Raw genomic sequence first — 18,347 nt, 5'->3', positions numbered from 1 at the left:
TTATAATAGTCACTTGCTTAATCATTAAGTAAAAAAAAATTAAAAAATTAAAAAAAATGATAAAGTAGTGGTGAAATAATGATTAGTGTATCATTATTCTTGAGAGATAGGGTATAACAGTCTAATTCAGATTAAATATAATATAGTATAACTCTTAATACTATAGTGATTTATTCAGTTATTTATATATAGTAGATTATTAATAGTATTAGTGTTAGTATTAGTACATATATATATATATAATTGTATCATATATTAATATAGTATTTAATTACCTATGTTAGTGATAATATGTTAGTGTCTCAAATATTTATATATTTGATTATATATGTTAGTGATAATATAATGGTTATATATACTTTTTATATAAGTATTTATAATCAAATGTATAAAAATGTACTTATCAAAAAGAATATATATTATAATTTATTATGCCTTAAAATGTATTTATCTCTAATACATTTATATATATAGTTTATATTAATAGTAATAGTATATGATCAAATGTTCATGTTTAATATAAAAATTTTATGTTATAAAATAAAAACTTTTAATGGTAATGTTATATCAGATGTTATATTAAGATTTATAAGATTAATTTTATGTTATTAGATTATTATTAAATAATAGGATTTTAAAATTTAATGTTATATTAATTAACAATTTAGCATATAATATAAAATTATTTTACATATAATTATATAAATTATATATAATATAAAAAACCAAATAAAAGTATTTTATATAATATAAAAAGTTAAATCTATATATAAACCGGTCTGGTCCGGGCTTAGAAAAAAGAAACTAGAATTAGACTGATTTCGATCAATTTTGAGAAAAATAAAACCAATACTAGATTGAATCCACTAGTTTGATTCGGTTCACCAGTTTTTTTTCACCCCTATTGAAAGATGGAGGAAATAGAATTGGATACGAGGCCCTATGCTTTGTACCGTATGAGAAAATGACTCAACCTAACAAAATTTACCCATCTTTTCATCCTTTATTTAATAAATAATTCTACTTATCATCTTCACACATCATTTATTTTAATTTTTTTTTCATTTTCCTATAATAAGTATGTAGTATATGGATGATAAGCAAAACAATTTAATTAGTATAATAAAAATAAAATAAAATAATAAAAAATAAAAAAGAACTTTAAAATATGTAAAGTGTATATGTGAAATGATGAGTAGCATTTCTCTTATTTAATATGTTTGTTTTTATTTTTTAAAAAATATAAATACACTTGACTTTTCACAACACTTTATGTAATAATATTTTAAAAGAATAATATTTTTATAAAAATAATATTATTTTATAAAAATACTCTTATTTTATTATATTTTTTGTGAAATATGTTACTTTTATTTAATTATTAATTGTAAATTACTCAACTAGTCATTTTCTAATTATAAAATGTAGCTAGAGAAAAAGGTATCGAGAGGGAGGATTGAGGAAAGGGGATGATTGGGTTTCTGTTTGTCTTTTTTTTTTTTTTTTTTTTAAATTAAAAGTAATGATATATTTCATATTCTTGTCTTATTTTTATTTTACTATATAAGATATAATCAACTAATAAAAAATTATTTAATTATGATAAATTTATCATATTTTATATAATAAGACGAAAATAATAATAATCTGATGTATATAAGTTTCCTTTAATTAATAGCGCATGCCACTTTAGTTGGTACCATTTCTTGATACCCTTTGTCGGTGGCAGTTGACCACGTCATCTATCAATTCTCGTCATGAGTGTGACTAATACAAAAGGTGCTAATTCTAAATTTTTTAAACCAAATGTATTAGTTTTGAATAAATGCAGGTCTCATAAACTGTACGGATGACAATTTGTGTTTATAGATCATGTTTATACCATGTTTAATCTGAACCTAACCCATTAAATTAAACATATCAAACTTTTAAGTTATAATCCGACTCATTTAAATAATGAGCCTCATTTAAATAACAAGTCGCGTTATGTAACTAGTCTTAACTCATTTAATAATTAATTAAAAATAGGTCAATATGACATAACTCATTTCAACTTATTTTATGTAAATGGGTTGAACTAACACGCATAATTCATTTGATATGGTTAACATAATTTCACATAAAAAGTTAAAATCTATATTTATTAGTAGCTATAATATCTCAAAAAAAACAAGACTACGTACCAACAAAAACTATCAATATTTTCTAAATAATAACCTATAATAAAACTAATATTACAAACTATACAATAACAAATATGAGCACTGGTCCAAAATTACAATCTCTACAATAAAAATATAAGCATATTAATAAATACCAATATTACAACTCAACAATAATAAAATTATAATTTTGAAATAAAATTTAAACAGGTTATTATGGATTAATTTTTGATTAAGTAGATTAACCCGTTATTGACCCATTTATTACTCGTGTCTTAACGAGTAAACTAATTTTAACCCAAATTCATTTATATCAAATTCAAATCCGTTAATTTCGTATTGTGTCGAGTTGTATTCGTATTGAATTTACGAGTCATATCACATATTGTCATTCTTAATGATAAACTTAAATAGTAATTTTACCTAAATAAAAAGTTGGAAGCACTTTATATTAATTTAAAATGAACAAATTAAGTGGAGAATCTCATATTACAGTACCACCTATACCACCTTAGCAGCCATAGCAGCAAAAACGTTCGAAAAAAATAAATCGGAAGGAAAAGAAGTGTTTTAAATCGAATAGAGCTAAGAGTCCTAATGGAAATCACCCTCAAGCCTTCTTTTTTTTTTTTTTTCAAAAAAATAAAATACCGGTTGGAATAATTCTAGATGAGCCAACTTGTCGATGAAGCCCTTCAAATCACAAAAACTGGGTAATATAATTCTGCCAACGGAACCCGTTAAGCTTAGAAGTTAAATATATACGCATACAAATCATACGATCCTGTTTTTGTAGGTTAGCCATTGGGGAAACTGTATGGTTTTTCAGATGAGCAAACTCGTCAATTATTCATGAAGCCCATTATTCCACTTCATGGGTCAGCCAGGCTTTTAAGTTGCTTTTTGTGAGGAAGGACGGTCTAGAAGAAAAACAAAATTAGCAAGCTTTTAGAGCCATTTTAATCCGATTAATAATGGAAAGTTATGAACTTCTCTGGAATTGCTGCAATGGCGTCAATAAAGTCAACTGAATTCTAATATTGTCCTCGTACCAAAACCCATTGTAAGCCTGAAACCTCCCAACTCCCATGTAAAACTCCGTTATTCACAAATCCCTCTATATCAGGAAAATTGCCAGTCGGGCAGTGCAAGATGAAGCCAAATTTAAGTACAAATTCAGTGCCTCCGGTCACGCCACTTTCTGTCTCCATACCTATTATGGTCCCGGTAACCAGAAAAATTCCTTTGTCTAGACCGGTCAGGCCTATAATTCCACCCCGGGTTCGTTCTAGGTTCAGGAAAATTCCGTCCCGACATGTAGTCTGTGGTTCGAGAAGGGCTATTCTCTGGACTCCATGATTCAAATTCTTCTCCAACAACATATTCATTTCTCTCCCAAGAAGGACCTGGCTGCAACGGAGGCTGCCTAGATCCTCCAATCATTGCATTATAGTTATTTTGATTAGCTTGAGAATGATAATTTGGAGGCAGACCCTGGCTTGCTCTCCAAGAGTCAGAAACGGGGTCTAGTTTTCCAATTGGCGGTCTAGAGTATTGAGCTGCAGGTATCCGAGCCTCAGACAAGAGGGGTGATGGATGCAGTGATTGAGATACTGTTTGGGGCCGTGCTGGAGTTCGCATTAGAGGAAGTGATGGGAAGGAAGCGGGTGCATTTGGTGTGACAGCTGCAGTTGACAAGTTATGCAAGGAAACGCCCATGGCAGACACATTCTTTGTGGTTACGACTACTTCTGAGGATGGTGTTTGCAATATTGGAGAATTGGTAGGTAGATTGTGGTGAACAATTGAAGGCAGCTGGTTTTCGGGTATGGTTGTAGCAGTCTGAGGCAATGAATAAGTAGTCATTATTGCGGGCTGCTGCTGTGGTTGAACAAGGTTAGATGTTGTGGCTTGAGAGAACACCAAGCCGGTGGTAGCTAATCCTGGCGAAGTGTAGGCAGCTCTGTTAGCCATTGACGTTTGTTGCGAGAATGGATTCTTTGCAACTTCTGGTCCCCATCCACTCTGTAAAATTTATCAGGGAAAGGCAGATTAGAAAAGAGGTCAAAGAAAGAAAAAACACAAAACCAAGAGTAGTTCTTCAATAATAACCGTTTAATTTTTGTACCAAGAAAGTATATTATTTACCAAATAGCATTACCAAGGACGGACAAATTGTTAGTCGGGCACTGGTTTCGAAGCTATGCATAGGACACAAGAATCTTCCATGGCACTAGAAATCTGACGTCAGATTCATATTCTAAAGACACGTCCGAGTGGCAATGACATTTTTGGTTGTTTAAAATATTTAATATATATATATGTATGTATGTATGTATGTATGTATGTATGGACGGACGTGTATAGACTCCCACCAGCGAAAGAGACCGTGAAATAACCTTCTGCTGTGGGGATGATCACCAAATGCATGGGTTTTCAATTTTTTTTTAAATTTTAAATTAGTAGCTTGAAAGAGGTGCATTATTTACTATCCTTGGTAATGAATGGCAAAGTGGAGGGCAAATGGAGACACCCTCGCAACTTTGGAGTAAATACGTGAGATATCAGGCAAAAGTTGCAGGCATGGACCCAAAGTAACACACCGTTCCAGGATTGCTGGAGGGAGTCGGGGATGGAAGTGAAACTTGGACCTGCTCCTCCGCTTTTCCACCTAATATGTTAAAACCGGCCCCACCAGCCTTGATCATATCGAGCAGTTTCACTGTTTGTTCACCTGATAAATTTCCAGCTTGCCCAGAAGTCAACGCATATACCAATTCAGGGTTTTTCAGCAGAACTGCAAGCAACTCAAGATCTGGTTCGGCTGTGCTTGCATTACCAACTTGAGACGAGGTGGGTTCCAAAGAAACAACATTGTTTACATCTTGATTAGAAGCAACCTGTGGTTCTGAACCATCAGCATCGGGCAGCTGTTCAGTTGGGATTTCTGGGGTCAGTGTGTCATCATAGTCAATTTCAATGTCCCATGGTTCCTTGGGATTGGATGGGATCTCCAAGACTGTCTGGTAAATAGTTTCCTTCTCACGGCGGTTTCTGTTTTTCTGGAATTCTACCTCTTTGCTATTCTCACCGGCACCGACTCTCCAAACATCATCATGTATCATTTCTGCAGAAAGGAAGAGGGCATAAATGGCTGCAGTCGGCAGAAAGTTTATTGAAACACAGAAAAGAGTCCTCCACTAAGAAAAACTTAAGAACTTTCAAAGGAATCCAGGAGAGGGCGAGAAAAACCAAGCTAATTTCAAATATTGCAAGTGTTGCGGTTCATTATTACTGCACAACATACATGTGGAGCATCTTGGAGTTCGCTATATACTAAATTGATAATCAGGTGATCAGACCCCTTTTTCCTACAATGTTTGGAAGAAAAACAATAAAATCAAATGAAGATTAAAGGGGGTTGACTTATTTCTGCAGTCAGTCAATTAACCACTTGCACCCCATAGAAGTTCCACGACCAGAATCAAATGACTGCTTCCCACAGTATACCTGGCATACAATGGTGATAAATGGCCTAACAAATATATTTGACAAACTGAAGATTGCCAGCCAGATAAAAGTTCACTTTCAAAACTGCCTTTAGAATCTAACAAATTGATTCTGAGCTGCAAGCAAGCCATATAAATTCAATAGTAATTTCACCACATAGGAGAAAGTGGTAAGTCAATTCTATTTTGAGTGCGATCAATCTTACAATCTACTAGAAATCCAAAGACATCCATACCAAACTCTCTAATCATTACTTTGTGCCTACTAGTCATGCAGGCTTCTAGTTTTTCACCACTTTATATACAGCAGCCACGTGATTTAGCTGCTCACATACAATAATGTGTTTAAAATTAACGAAAATAGAAGGCACGCTCATTATTGGGCAGCAAAGTGATTGAGAAGGCATTCAAACACCACATTGAAAAGGAAAATTGAAAATTTTCAAATTCCATAGCTTTGAATTATTTGATCCCGAGTTAAAACAAAAATCCCCGTGGATATAACCAGATCAATGATAAGAAGGGATAATGAATAAGGTGGGAATGAGGCCCTGAAGATGTGAAAATAAGCTCATAATGTCTGTTAATTAAATGCTGTTATATATACCAGGACAAACAGAACAGAATGATTTTATTTTCAACAGCATATGAAGATCCTTTTACAAATTTCTGCCTCCAGTCAACGCATCTTCTCCAATCGAACTCCTGGTAATGACTCATTGAAGAAAAGGCATGCTCCCAATAGAGTTTGCTCCATAAAAAGGGTTGCAGCAGTGAATAATGTACTGAAGGGGCAGAATTCCCACTCCAATTGCAATGTACAAATGATACTCATGCTGAAGATCTAAGGCAAAGTTTAAGGGCCATATTCAATTGCTATACAAATGAAAATCTTTTGTATAAGAATCCAAAAAAATTACAATGATTTATTAAATCTTGGATGATACATCAGCTTGAAAGTATTAATGATATCTCATCCATTCTACCAAAATCGTCAGATGCACAGTCATTATGATTCCTGGGAAACAATTTGCAAAGTCCTATATAATGGTAGACAAGCACAAGCATTGAAAAGGCTACCCAAAGTGAAAGCCACAGTGAATAAACAACAGAATCACCATTGCCAAAAAATTAAGAAGGGGGTACAGGGTGTCATCAAATTTGTGAACAACCTAGCGTCCAGCCCCCAAATGGTCCTAATACTCTAATTTCATTGATATCAAGACACAGTTAAATAATATCATTTGCTTTCTACAATAACTTTTCTTGCGAGTAATTTCAATAATTACCTAAGACGAACAAGGGAACAAAAGAAAGCTATACAACTGAAACAATGTCCAACACCCAAGTTCTATACACAAATTCCAATCCAAATCATAAAAGTAAAAATGAAAATAGTTGAAGGGGAAAGCGGAAAGGAGAGAGGATATGGACTTAACATCTGCAGTTGACAATGACCATATGAATCTCCCTCCAATGAAAAATGTGGGACCACTCAAGTTTTTCCTCTCTATAGCATAAGACTCAGGGAACTTTTCAACTGCTCAGTTAATTTTGCTGTCAAGACAGCTATTCTTTCAACAAATAATATTATTGGCAAACATTTAAGAAACCAATAAAGCACTAAAAGCAGATCTACCTGGTGGCATCTGCCATGGGATCTGAACCCTCCCGCACTTCTCCCATAAAGGCTCCTTTGAATTCATTTTCAGCATTGTATCAAGAGGAGTTTCTGACCTCTTAGAAATTTTCAATGGGTGTATGACTGGTTTCTTTTCTTCCTCAGTTTTAGGTCGAAGAGCAACTTTAGATACTGGATTTGAAGTGTTGGGCTGAGTGTTTGAAGGTTTGTTAAGACCTTCAGTTTTTGCTTCTTTACTATCATTAGAAGAACCGGTTTTCCCATACTTGCTTTGCATGAATAGAGCACGCATTTTTGCCTTTTGAATGTCATCGGCAGACATTGGACGGCCTTGACTTACAGGTGCTGCTCTTGTGGCCTGTTGGCTTCTGCCTCCCATTTTTTGAACCGGCTGTTCCACCATCTGAACTTTTCTGCGTTCTCTGGTTTCTGTTAGCAGCTAAGGATCTAACAGGCATAGTCTACATGATTTTCCTGTATCCTTTTTATTTCCAGAAAGATGGCTTTCTTGTACACAGCTCGTTGTATGTAGAATATGCATTTTTTATGCAATGACTACTACTTCATGAAAAAGATCCACTGATATAAATATATATATATAATTATAACTATCACTGCTACATTTGTTTCAATATAAAATGAGGAAAATAGGAAAATGAGTTCAGATGAAAATATTTTCGGGAAGAACAACTAATTTTCCGATGTTTAGTTGACACCCTGAAAAAGATACAGAAAATAATGTTTGGTGTTTGGTTGCATTGAAAACATGACTGTATTTATGACTGTCATATTAATAATTTTTAATCATAATATTAATTTACTCTAGAAAAATAGAAAATCAATCTAATGATTTTTATAATTATTTATTTGCAATTATAATTTTTTAGATTCACTATAAATGCAAAGTGAGAGAGAGAGAGAGAGAGAGAGAGAGAGAGAGAGAGAGAGAGAGAGAATGTATAGGGAGAAAACATCATACCTAATAATCTTTAAGATTATTTGCAATAATAAAATTCTTTCAGCAGAAGATTCTTTGTTTTTTATTTGAGCAAAAAAGTCTATTTATTACCTACGTGAAGAAAAATGTGTAAAGCAAGGGGTGGAAAATGACTTGCTGCCCTGAAGAGGGGTAAGAAGTCATTTTCCACCACATGCACATGATTTTCCCATTGACTCACTAGCCATTTTCCATCAACCTCTTTTTTCCGCCCTTTCCAAAAGGGCAAAGAGATGAAAATGTTTTCCCAGAAAATATTTTCAGCAGAAAAAAACACAGACTAAATAGATGCTGATGCAAAGATATAAAAGGTAAAACAGCCTGAGTAACCAGACTTCATATAAAGTTAGAAGTCAATATTAATAAGAGATGTCATTCCTATACTAATGATTTTGTTTTTGAGTATTCTCTTGTAAGCCCTCCAAATATGTTAAAGTCATTGCTTTTTTTACAAATTAAAATTTAGAGAGAGAGAATGAGAGAGAGAAATTAGCAACACCAAGGATACGAGATGAAGACACGCCGAGAATTTGCTTCCTATTTGAGTCATCTGAAGATGCTGGTAAAAGTTTCAGTGCTTGTGGAGATTCCAATTTTCTGAAAAGCAATCTGTGCTTAATAGTTCCACAACTACCAAAAAATGGCCAACTGACCAAAATTATGTCACAGAAAAAAAAAAAAAAAAAAAAAAAAACCCACCTTGAATTCTCTAAATTTCCATAAGGGGGAGCAAGAATGTCTTCCTGTACAGCCCAAAAAAAAGAAAGAAAATAAGAGTTGAAACATTTTTTTAAAATAAGAGTTGAAACATTGCACAACAAAAACCCCCATTTAGAAAATAGGTAGTAAATCCTTAGTAGCGCTTACAGGAATATCGAGACCGGAGTGCCATGATTCTTCAACCACTATATCCTCAATACTGCAAAAAATAGAGTGCAATTATTAAAAACTAATTTTACAAATCTTCCAAGGATAAGAGGTGAAGATATGACTTGCCTCTGCTTCAGCATTATATCATTATGAATGTCACTGGAAGATTTCATGCCATTAGGTTTCTTCAATGCTTGGCTTCTTGCTAATAATTTGCTCCATCTTGATAACAAAACTCTTGCCCTGTTTGATATGTCTGATCTTCAAATCAGATAAATGAGATTCAAAAGTATCACAAGGTGCAAAAAGAAATACAACAGCAGCATCCTAAAAAACAGTCTTCAATGCTTCGAAAGGTTAAAATCATCTACAAAGAAAATGGAAAAACCAATGCTTTGATGATATTTCCACCTGTACATTTTTCAATAAATTTACCTCCTAATCATCTAGCATCCAAAAGCACACAAGACTTCACATGTGTATATATATATATTTATATATAAATATATATATATATATCCAAAAGCAATGGGGGTGACCGTATGTTGTGGACTCACACGGGGAGAAAAAAGCTTACTGTTAAATCTTTTTACAAGGTTTTGACAATCCAACAGCCCACTTTCTTTCCGTGGAAGAGTATATGGAAGGTTTTAGTACCGTCTAAAGTTGCTTTTTTTACCTGGACAGCTGCACATGGGAAGATTTTAACGTTTGATAATCTAAGAAAGGGAGGTATGATTGTCATGGAGTGGTGCTATATGTGTAAAAGGAGTAGGGAATCGATAGATCATTTGCTTTTACATTGTGAGGTGGCTGGGGAGTTATGGGCTGGTATCCTTAGTAGAGCCAGGCTGAATTGGGTTATGCCTAAGAGTGTGGCGGATCTACTAGCATGCTGGAATAGGCCTCACAATAGCACTCAACTGGTAGCAGAGTGGCGGATGATACCTTTGTGCTTAATGTGGTGTCTATAGTCGGAAAGGAATGATAGGTGCTTTAACAACGAGTGTGTAGTGGGGGAAATCTGGAATTTTTTTGTATTCTCTCTTTTCCAATGGTTTTCTGCTACTAGAATGTAACTAGGTGTCTCACTTTGTATACTTCCTGTGTACTTGGGCATTTCCTAGTTTCTTTCGATTCAATAAAGATAATTATATCAAAAAAAATTATTTAGAAAGAATTATGAAGTCAGTGCCTTGTTCTGGCATTAACAAACCCTGAGTTATCATATAAAAGGGAAAAGAAGACTTCAAAATTCATATACTTGATGCATTCTCCATTCCACCAGAGTAGCAAGCTTATCAACATGGTTAACTCTATTAAGTATCAAACATGATACTGGATTTAATTATCAAGCAGCAGTTCAATCATATGAGGTAAGCAGCAGAAAAATAATTGGCGACGGAGGAGAGTATGGGTGCAGAATAGTTACTGCAAAAAGAACACACCTGATGTCCTATAAAATCGCAGTCTGTTAACACTTTGCAGAATGGCTGACATATGTACAGGAAGAGCTTTATGGAGAGGCATATGACAAAGAACCTAGAAAAAAAGTAACCATTGAAATCCTGAGAAATGTATATAAAGCAAGTACACACAGTTAATTTTTTTTTTGATAAGTAAATAAATAAGTACAGACAGTTGATTAACAGCACAAATATGTGTCTACCTTAAGAATTACAAGAAGAACACTTGTTTGCTCTTCGACAGCTGCTTGACTCAACCAAGTAGCCAAAATCATAACACCACCTTTACTTAAAAACCTGTAAATATAGTAGAGGATGGTTGGATCAAGCAAGCAAGACAAAATATAACAAATATACCAACAGCCTCAAAAATTGATTCGACGAGTACCAACATAATACTGAAGAATTTTGTATCTGCAAGATCCACTCCATCAGTTTCACCTGCCCGGAAAAAGTTTCTTCTTTCCGCATTAAAATGAAAATATTTTCAACAAAATGTTTGTCTTCGTCATCTAAGCCTGGTAAAGCATCATCCTGTGTTGAACAAGATGGGGCTTCTTCGACACGAGCAGGACCAACAGAGTCTAAGGGAACCAAATCAATAGGTATCGTAGGATCAGAACTTATTAGGGCACCATCATGTGGTTCTTTACATGCGCCGGATCTCATGGCCTTCTCCCTTGACAACCGGACTAATTTCCTTACCCTTGACCGTTGACTATTAAAAAAATCACGTACCTATAAATCAACACAACACCCAGGTGCAAAGAAATGACTTTCAAAAATGGAGGGATTCAAACAAAAACATTTTCATTCATAAATAAGTTGCTAGATCAGCTCCTTTGAAAGATGGTTATATTCGGAAAGAAAATCCATCAATGAAATATATTAATATCAGGCAGAGTTCAGGACAGGTATGGGAAGTTCAATATCCACACATGCTGTTCAGAAAGCATTTAAATGCAAAACCAAAGCATGAAAATTAGAACTAAAAAAACCTGTGTGACTGTGACTCCAAAAAGAGCACTGATCTCGCGGGATTCCTTCTTACTAATAGCATCTTTAATAGAGAAAACCGATTGCATATACTTTACAGCCTTAGGGTTTAGCAAATCCCTAGGCCTTTTTCCTGCAAAATCAACAATTTTTTAGTCGAACAGCAACCATATATGTGCCAGGAAAACAATAATTCATAAGCAAAAAAAGCAAATTCAATTAATAGGAAAAATCAATGAGCACAAACCTAACTTTTATAGCTCATTCACCTCCTATGATAAAAGAAAATAATGATAACCCATTGTAACAACAATACATTTTGAAACACTCCAATAATTGTTTAACCCATTGATCAAATAAGGCAAGCTCAACACCCAGCAGAGATCAATATTCAATAAAATCCATTTCAGATATCTTAATGCATCTAGGGAAAAAATTAACCCGAAATCAGCAATAAATGATGCCTTTTGGTCTAAAGTCTTTTATCTAATAGGAGAGAACAAAAAAATCAAATTAAAAAGGTATAAATAAAGTTCCTGTTTCAATATTTTGATGCTGGTTGTGTTTCAAATATTTTAAAGGGCATGCCTAGTCAAATGGATAGGCGCCTCCCTTGCAGAAGGGAGGGCACTAGTTTGAGTCCTCCACTGTTACTTTTCTTGTGAATTAATTTTCTTATAAAAAAAAAAAGAATTTATTTCACTGAAAATTGGGTGTACAAACTGGATAATTCTCTCATTTATTGAATCAAAGGATAAATAGACTGCAACCAGCATGCACGCATAAGGCATATGTACAAGATCGTACAAATATAAACAAGCATTCATTGAAGCCCTTGTAAAATGAAAGGTATCATGTCAATCATAAGTACAAGAATTAGGTCAGAATTAGGATACATTCTCGGCATATCTGCCTCAAAATTTCAAGAGAAAATTACCAGTAGCTCAAACATTAAAGGACTCAAATTTGTAGTGCACTATTATCAATCCCACAATGATTACTTACCAATTTTTATTGACAAAGCACCAGCTGCCTGTAAAAAGGAAAAAAACATTTATGAGCAAATGGAAAAAAAAAAAAAAATGCAACTACAAGTTTGTTCCTGAAGAAAACCAGTAAGAATGATATGAAACAAATAATCAGTCACGGTATATTAGAATATGTACCACCAAGCATATTTACTTACAACACGAATTGTACAAAACAAGAAGTCCCAACGCACAATGTGACAATGAAACTTAGAATAGCATCTAGTAGACATTTGGTAACCTAACCTCAACTCTTTCACAGCAAAAAGGAAAAAAAAAAAGTGAAAAGTTCTTTAGCAAATGTCCAAAATTAAGGGCTAATGTACCTACCAACATAAAATGTAAAACCGTAACCTAAATTGTTAACTGAATAATAGCTTTTGCGAATTATATATAGACACATATATACTTCTATTTTGTCCCAACGTTTGGTTGCTGAGAAGCAGGAGAAACTCCAATTAAGATTAATGATCCTTTATTTCCTCGTGCAACCAAAATACAAGACACGAGTTGAATCATCGAAAGCTCACCATCTCTTGAGAGAGAGGATTAACGCCGGTGAGTTTGCATTGCGTGACAACGATTTTCTGGAGCTGGTCGATCTGGCTGTGGAAGAGCTCCCTCTGCGAGTCCATAAACCTCTGGAACGAGTCGACGGAGTTCCCAATCTCTAGCTCCGAGAATTCGTCCTTCAAGACCTCCATTATCGACCTCGAAGCTCAGTGTATCAAAATGGTAAGAAATAAGCATTAAGGACCTGAATCCAAGGATTAAACTGTGGCTATAGAAAAATATTCAAAATTTAGGGTTAGGGTTTGATAATCACACAACCAAAATAAGAAGTGTTGGGAAAAAGGTGCGAGCGACGCAGGAAAGTAAAGCCCAGACGCACTCGCACGTGGATAAAATCGCAACGAGCGCTAACTAATGTTGGCGGGTTTTCATCCTGGCACATCCGAATCGTCATAAATTCACCCCCGATTGAATCGATTTCTCGCCTGCCAATCTTTTTTTTTTCCCTAAGCACGTCATTAATAACAAAAGGCTATAAACTTTTAACGATTTATTAACAAAATTGGGACAGAAACTCATTTAATCGTTTTTAAAATTATAAGAATTTCAAGTTTATTTACAAATACATGAAATAATTTTAAGACAAATTTACATTGGTCAATTTTATATATATTTTTATTAATATTATTTGTCATGGATTATTTGATTAATTCTACTAAGGACAAGCACCGCTGCACAAACGAGATGTAACCAGTAGCGTTCGGTCTAATTTTGTTCAATTTTTAGAACTAAACCGGTTTATATTGATTTTAAAAATTTAAAAATCGATACTGGATTAATTCACAGTCGAAACCAAAACTTCTAGTTTTTTAGATTTCAGTTCGGTCTTTCCTATTTTACGAATTATCTATTTTAGTAATAATATGTGTTTATATATACTAAATTATTAGTCTATTTATATTATAGTATAAATACATTATATATATATATATCAAAAATAAGTTTATGTTAATAACTTAATATTAATGTTTATGTTTAAGATTAAATTTTTTGTTTTATTAATTTTATATTATAAGATTGAAATTTATATGTTATATCAAATGTTATATTTAAATTTATTAAATTAATTTTATGTTACGTGACATATTATATTAATTTTATGTTATAAGAATAATAGACTTAAATAATAAGAATAGAATTCCATGTTATATTAATTAAAAATTTAGTATATAATATGTATAATATAATACAAGAAATTATACATAATATAATAAATTATAAATATATACATGTCCGGTTCGGTTTAAACTGGTTTTCAAAATATGAAAACCGGTACCGTCCCGGTGTATGATCGATTTCGATTCTTAAGAACCAGTACTGCACTTGACTGCTTACAAACCGGACCACATTGGTGGGTTCGATCCGGTCCAGTTCAATCGATTTTTAGATTTATTTTAACACTCCTAGTAACCGGGAGATGTGGCACAACTTATGTAAGGATACTAAAAACAAAAATCAAAAAGTGAAAGGCGAGAAACAGACCAAACTAGAGCATAACCAATGAAAAGAAAGCCGGCCGGCGAGCCAGAGCACAACCAACAAAATGGGACGTTGAAGCATTTCTCCACCAAGAAAAACAAACACATCTCTTAGATTCCATGACTAACACATTTCTCCCAAACCCATTTCCTAGATTTTTCCCAAACTCATTTCCACGATTTTCTCCAAATCCATTTCTATTATTGCTTGTTAATCTTTCCAGATAATAGATTTCTCTTTTTGCTGATGTTGGTGGGTTGTGAGCACTCCCAAACCCAAAATGGGATGAAACACAATCGTTTTACAAAGCCGTGAGATTTACAAACTTCCATCATCTTCAACATGCATTTCAAGATTCCATCTTGTACCCTCGACATCATCTTCCTCCTTGCCTATTCTTAGGACCGTTTGCCATATCAATTCCTTCCTTACATTTATTCTGTTCTTTGAGCTGATTGAGGCGCATTTTATCCCTCCATATCCTTCTCTCAAGCTAATCTACATCTACCTCTTCATCAATATAATCATCCTCCATCATTGCTTCAAGTTCAGGTGGTAGGACAGCCACCTCTCCTCCCCCAATCAATGCAGATATGAAATCCATATCTAAACAAAGGCCCATATCCTCGAATAAAGCCCCATATCCTTAAAAATCATCATACCCAGAAGATACAGGAAGAAAAAAACTACAAAACAGATTTATGAAATAAACATATTAAGAATTGACCGAAACAACTTCCAAATTTTGCAAATCTGTGTGAAATAAGGGGAAAAAAGAACAAAGCACACCAAGATAGTAATTGAATAATATTACCCAGAAAATTAGAGACATGGATCTGGGTCTTTTTCCTTTTAAGTCTAGCAGCTCCATAAGTCAATCTTCAAAGGTTTGCAGCTTTTATATATATATATATATATATATATATATTTAGAGAGAGAGAGAGAGAGAGAGAGAGAGAGAGAGAGAAGGAGAGGGATAATATTGAAACACACCGTTTTGTTCCTCAGAAAAAAGGAATGAAACATAGTCTTCCAAGTATGTATGCATGGAATGTATGCATGTACTCCAGTCACCTTATGCCAAAAATGCAATAATAATTAGCCATCAACAGTGTGGCTTCAACTTCTGCCACTGCATCAAAGAGAATACAATAGCTCCCTGTCATGGAGTGAGCAAGAAAAATATGTTTAAAACAACTTGAAATGTTTAGCAGGAAAAAATTAAACAATAAGTCAACTGTGAGTTACAAGATACTTTATAAAAACAAGATTGGCCTTCGAGGGATACAACAAGAAACTTCATTACAAAGAAGCCAAAGATATAGAAAAATGGAAACAAAAAACCACCTACGCAGATGGGGTTCGACGGCACGATAGGAGTTATTTCAGACAATGGCACGATGGGGGTTCAATGTCTCGAAGACTCTCTCCCTTCCCTTTCTGTCACTCTCTCTAGTTTCAACTTTCAAAACCCCCTCCCTCTCTAAATGTGATTGTAAAACTGATGAATGGTAGAAATGCAAAAATAAAGGACGAGGATAGAGATAAAAATACAAGCTTTGAAAACAATAATGGTTGTTTGGAAGTAGAAGAGAATGAGAGGGAAAAGATCAAAGGGTTCTGTTCAGAGACAACTACTCCTTCAGTCTCTGCTTCGATCTTCTTCGACTGGAAGGAGCTCAAAGAGGTGTGTTTTCTTAAAAGACTTTCTCAGGAGCAAAAGCGAAGGGAGAAGGACAACAAGTTCTAGTCGATGATCTCGTTTTCTCCAACAAAAGCATAGAAACCTAGAAACCAAATCGATTCTTCAAAGCAGGATGGATTTTGGCACTCCCTAGTTTGATATGCTTCTCTTTCAGGAAAAGAAATCTATTTTCAATTTTTTTTTTTTTTTTTTTTTTTTAAATAATATATCGGCTAACCCACTTCAGCGAGTCTGCAAAAGGTACACAGGGACGTGTACCTGTAGCAGAATTGATCTGTTTATCTTAGCTTGAGAACATTGGTAGCCTGATTCTTTTATGTGTCTTGTCATTCATAGATCAAGGTAAACCATCTAAGCTTCTCATCTTCACACTGCTTAGAATTCCTTCTATGCACCTTAAACCTCTTATACTTAGTATACTTCATATAGTAAGACCAAACTTATATCACTATTTACAATAGCAAATTTCCACAAAACAAATCAAATTTCACTAAATACATACAATAGGACAAGCAACCAACTATATTGTTATTGACCCAAACTATAAAAATAAGAATAGTGAAAGAAAACCATAATAACAAGACATGTTATCAAGTTGGTTATGATATCTGCTCAAATGCATGTCATCTATAACAATGCCATCTATCACAAGGTTTACTTTTCATAACTGCTTCATTTAATAGTTGGTATGTATTTTGCATAATTACCAAGGAAATAAGGACAAACTGCTCGTGTTTTTAGTACATTTTGATTTTAAGAGTCTGATTTAAATATAAGGCAGCACCCAACTTCAACTAAAGAGGCTAAAGAATAGTTGCTATAAAACACTAACTACATGTTAATGGAGTAATAGATGATCCATAATAACTTGTCACCTCCTCAAATTTTTCCACATGATGGATTTTCCTAATGCTTCCACCTAAACAAGGAAGAGAAAACCTAGAGAACGGTCAAGCTACTCCCCCTCATTAAGCAGCCCTCTAATGGTTGTGTGCCACGTAAGCATTTTATAGTGTTTAGTTTACACTTGCATACACCTGATTAGAGACCCATACAGCCCTTCCCTCACTCATTTGTCTTCCATGCCATCCCAACCCAAATGAAATCCCACCCCACACTCATCCCCGACGATGCTTGACCTAGATGGTGGCAAGGACGGAGCTCGACCCAGTTCCACTACCACCATTCTTTTGCCCACCATCTCCGTCGCCCAAAACTTCCATCGCCCGCCATGTTTTCTTTGATTTGTCATCAAATGTTGCAGGGGGGAAAAAAACCCAAGCAATGCTCATCAATATCCATACCCATGGAGGACGACGAGTTTGGCTTTCATAGAGAGCATGGGGGCTTTCTAGGCGAGACCGTGTAGGCTGGGGCATTGTTGGGTTTTGGTTAGATGGTGGTTGTGCGAGAGTGGGTTATGGTTTGCAATATTTCTTGGTGATTTCACGAGTTTTTTATTTCTTTTTCAAACCAGTGTTTTACATTTCAAACATGAAAGCCTATAGATACATTCATGATCTATAAATCTGAAAATGAAAAAGATTACACATACAAGCATCCAAGATCTTAGCCCCTTCCCGCCATGAAGAATATCCAAAACTCTCTCAACTTGGTCTCACTAGGTGGAAAGGCTTCTGACGGTTAGTTCACTCCATGGCCGTGAAGGTCTCGTTGGATCATTTAGTCTAGAAGAGATTTCTTTATGTGTGAGGGGGCTGAATCGATTTGGATTTTGTAAGTGGAGAGGGGGGCGTTGCCGTGGGTTGTGGTCTGTTATTTGTGGGTTTCCGTTGTGGGTTGTAGTCTGTTATTTGTGGGTTTCCATTGAGAGAAGGGGAGAGTGAACGCCAATGTAAGGGTTTTGAGTTTGACTAGAGTTTTCCACATCCGGTCTAGGGCGGCAGGCCCTGTGGCAGT

The 18,347-nt window shown here is 34.5% G+C and overlaps 1 protein-coding gene across 1 annotated transcript; it reads right to left on the bottom strand.

Moving 5' to 3' along the window:
- Positions 1 to 3,099: 3,099 nt before the first annotated feature.
- Positions 3,100 to 13,692, bottom strand: LOC122315940 (homeobox protein LUMINIDEPENDENS). Its single transcript, XM_043132303.1, has 13 exons — positions 13,201 to 13,692; positions 12,648 to 12,675; positions 11,645 to 11,775; positions 11,035 to 11,384; positions 10,850 to 10,943; positions 10,629 to 10,722; positions 9,307 to 9,436; positions 9,178 to 9,229; positions 9,010 to 9,053; positions 8,819 to 8,907; positions 7,311 to 7,742; positions 4,766 to 5,289; positions 3,100 to 4,187 (listed from the first exon to the last, which is right to left on the bottom strand). The coding sequence occupies exons 1-13, from the start codon at positions 13,372 to 13,374 to the stop codon at positions 3,339 to 3,341; spliced, it is 2,991 nt and encodes a 996-aa protein (XP_042988237.1). The 5' UTR covers positions 13,375 to 13,692; the 3' UTR covers positions 3,100 to 3,338.
- Between the last annotated feature and the right edge of the window lie 4,655 nt (positions 13,693 to 18,347).

Source organism: Carya illinoinensis, chromosome 7 (genome assembly GCF_018687715.1).
Source record: "Carya illinoinensis cultivar Pawnee chromosome 7, C.illinoinensisPawnee_v1, whole genome shotgun sequence".
Classification (NCBI taxonomy): domain Eukaryota; kingdom Viridiplantae; phylum Streptophyta; class Magnoliopsida; order Fagales; family Juglandaceae; genus Carya; species Carya illinoinensis.
The sequence above is the reverse complement of the archived record's forward strand: the minus strand, read 5'-3'. Positions and strand labels throughout refer to the sequence as shown.

Excerpts from the sequence above, each read along its gene's own strand:
- LOC122315940 (XM_043132303.1), bottom strand. The coding sequence starts at position 13,374 with ATGGAGGTCTTGAAGGACGAATTCTCGGAGCTAGAGATTGGGAACTCC. Across the intron at positions 8,908-9,009 it reads GGAAATTTAGAGAATTCAAG|AAAATTGGAATCTCCACAAG; the intron begins GTGGGTTTTTTT and ends ATTGCTTTTCAG. Across the intron at positions 5,290-7,310 it reads CCCATGGCAGATGCCACCAG|AAATGATACATGATGATGTT; the intron begins GTAGATCTGCTT and ends TCCTTTCTGCAG.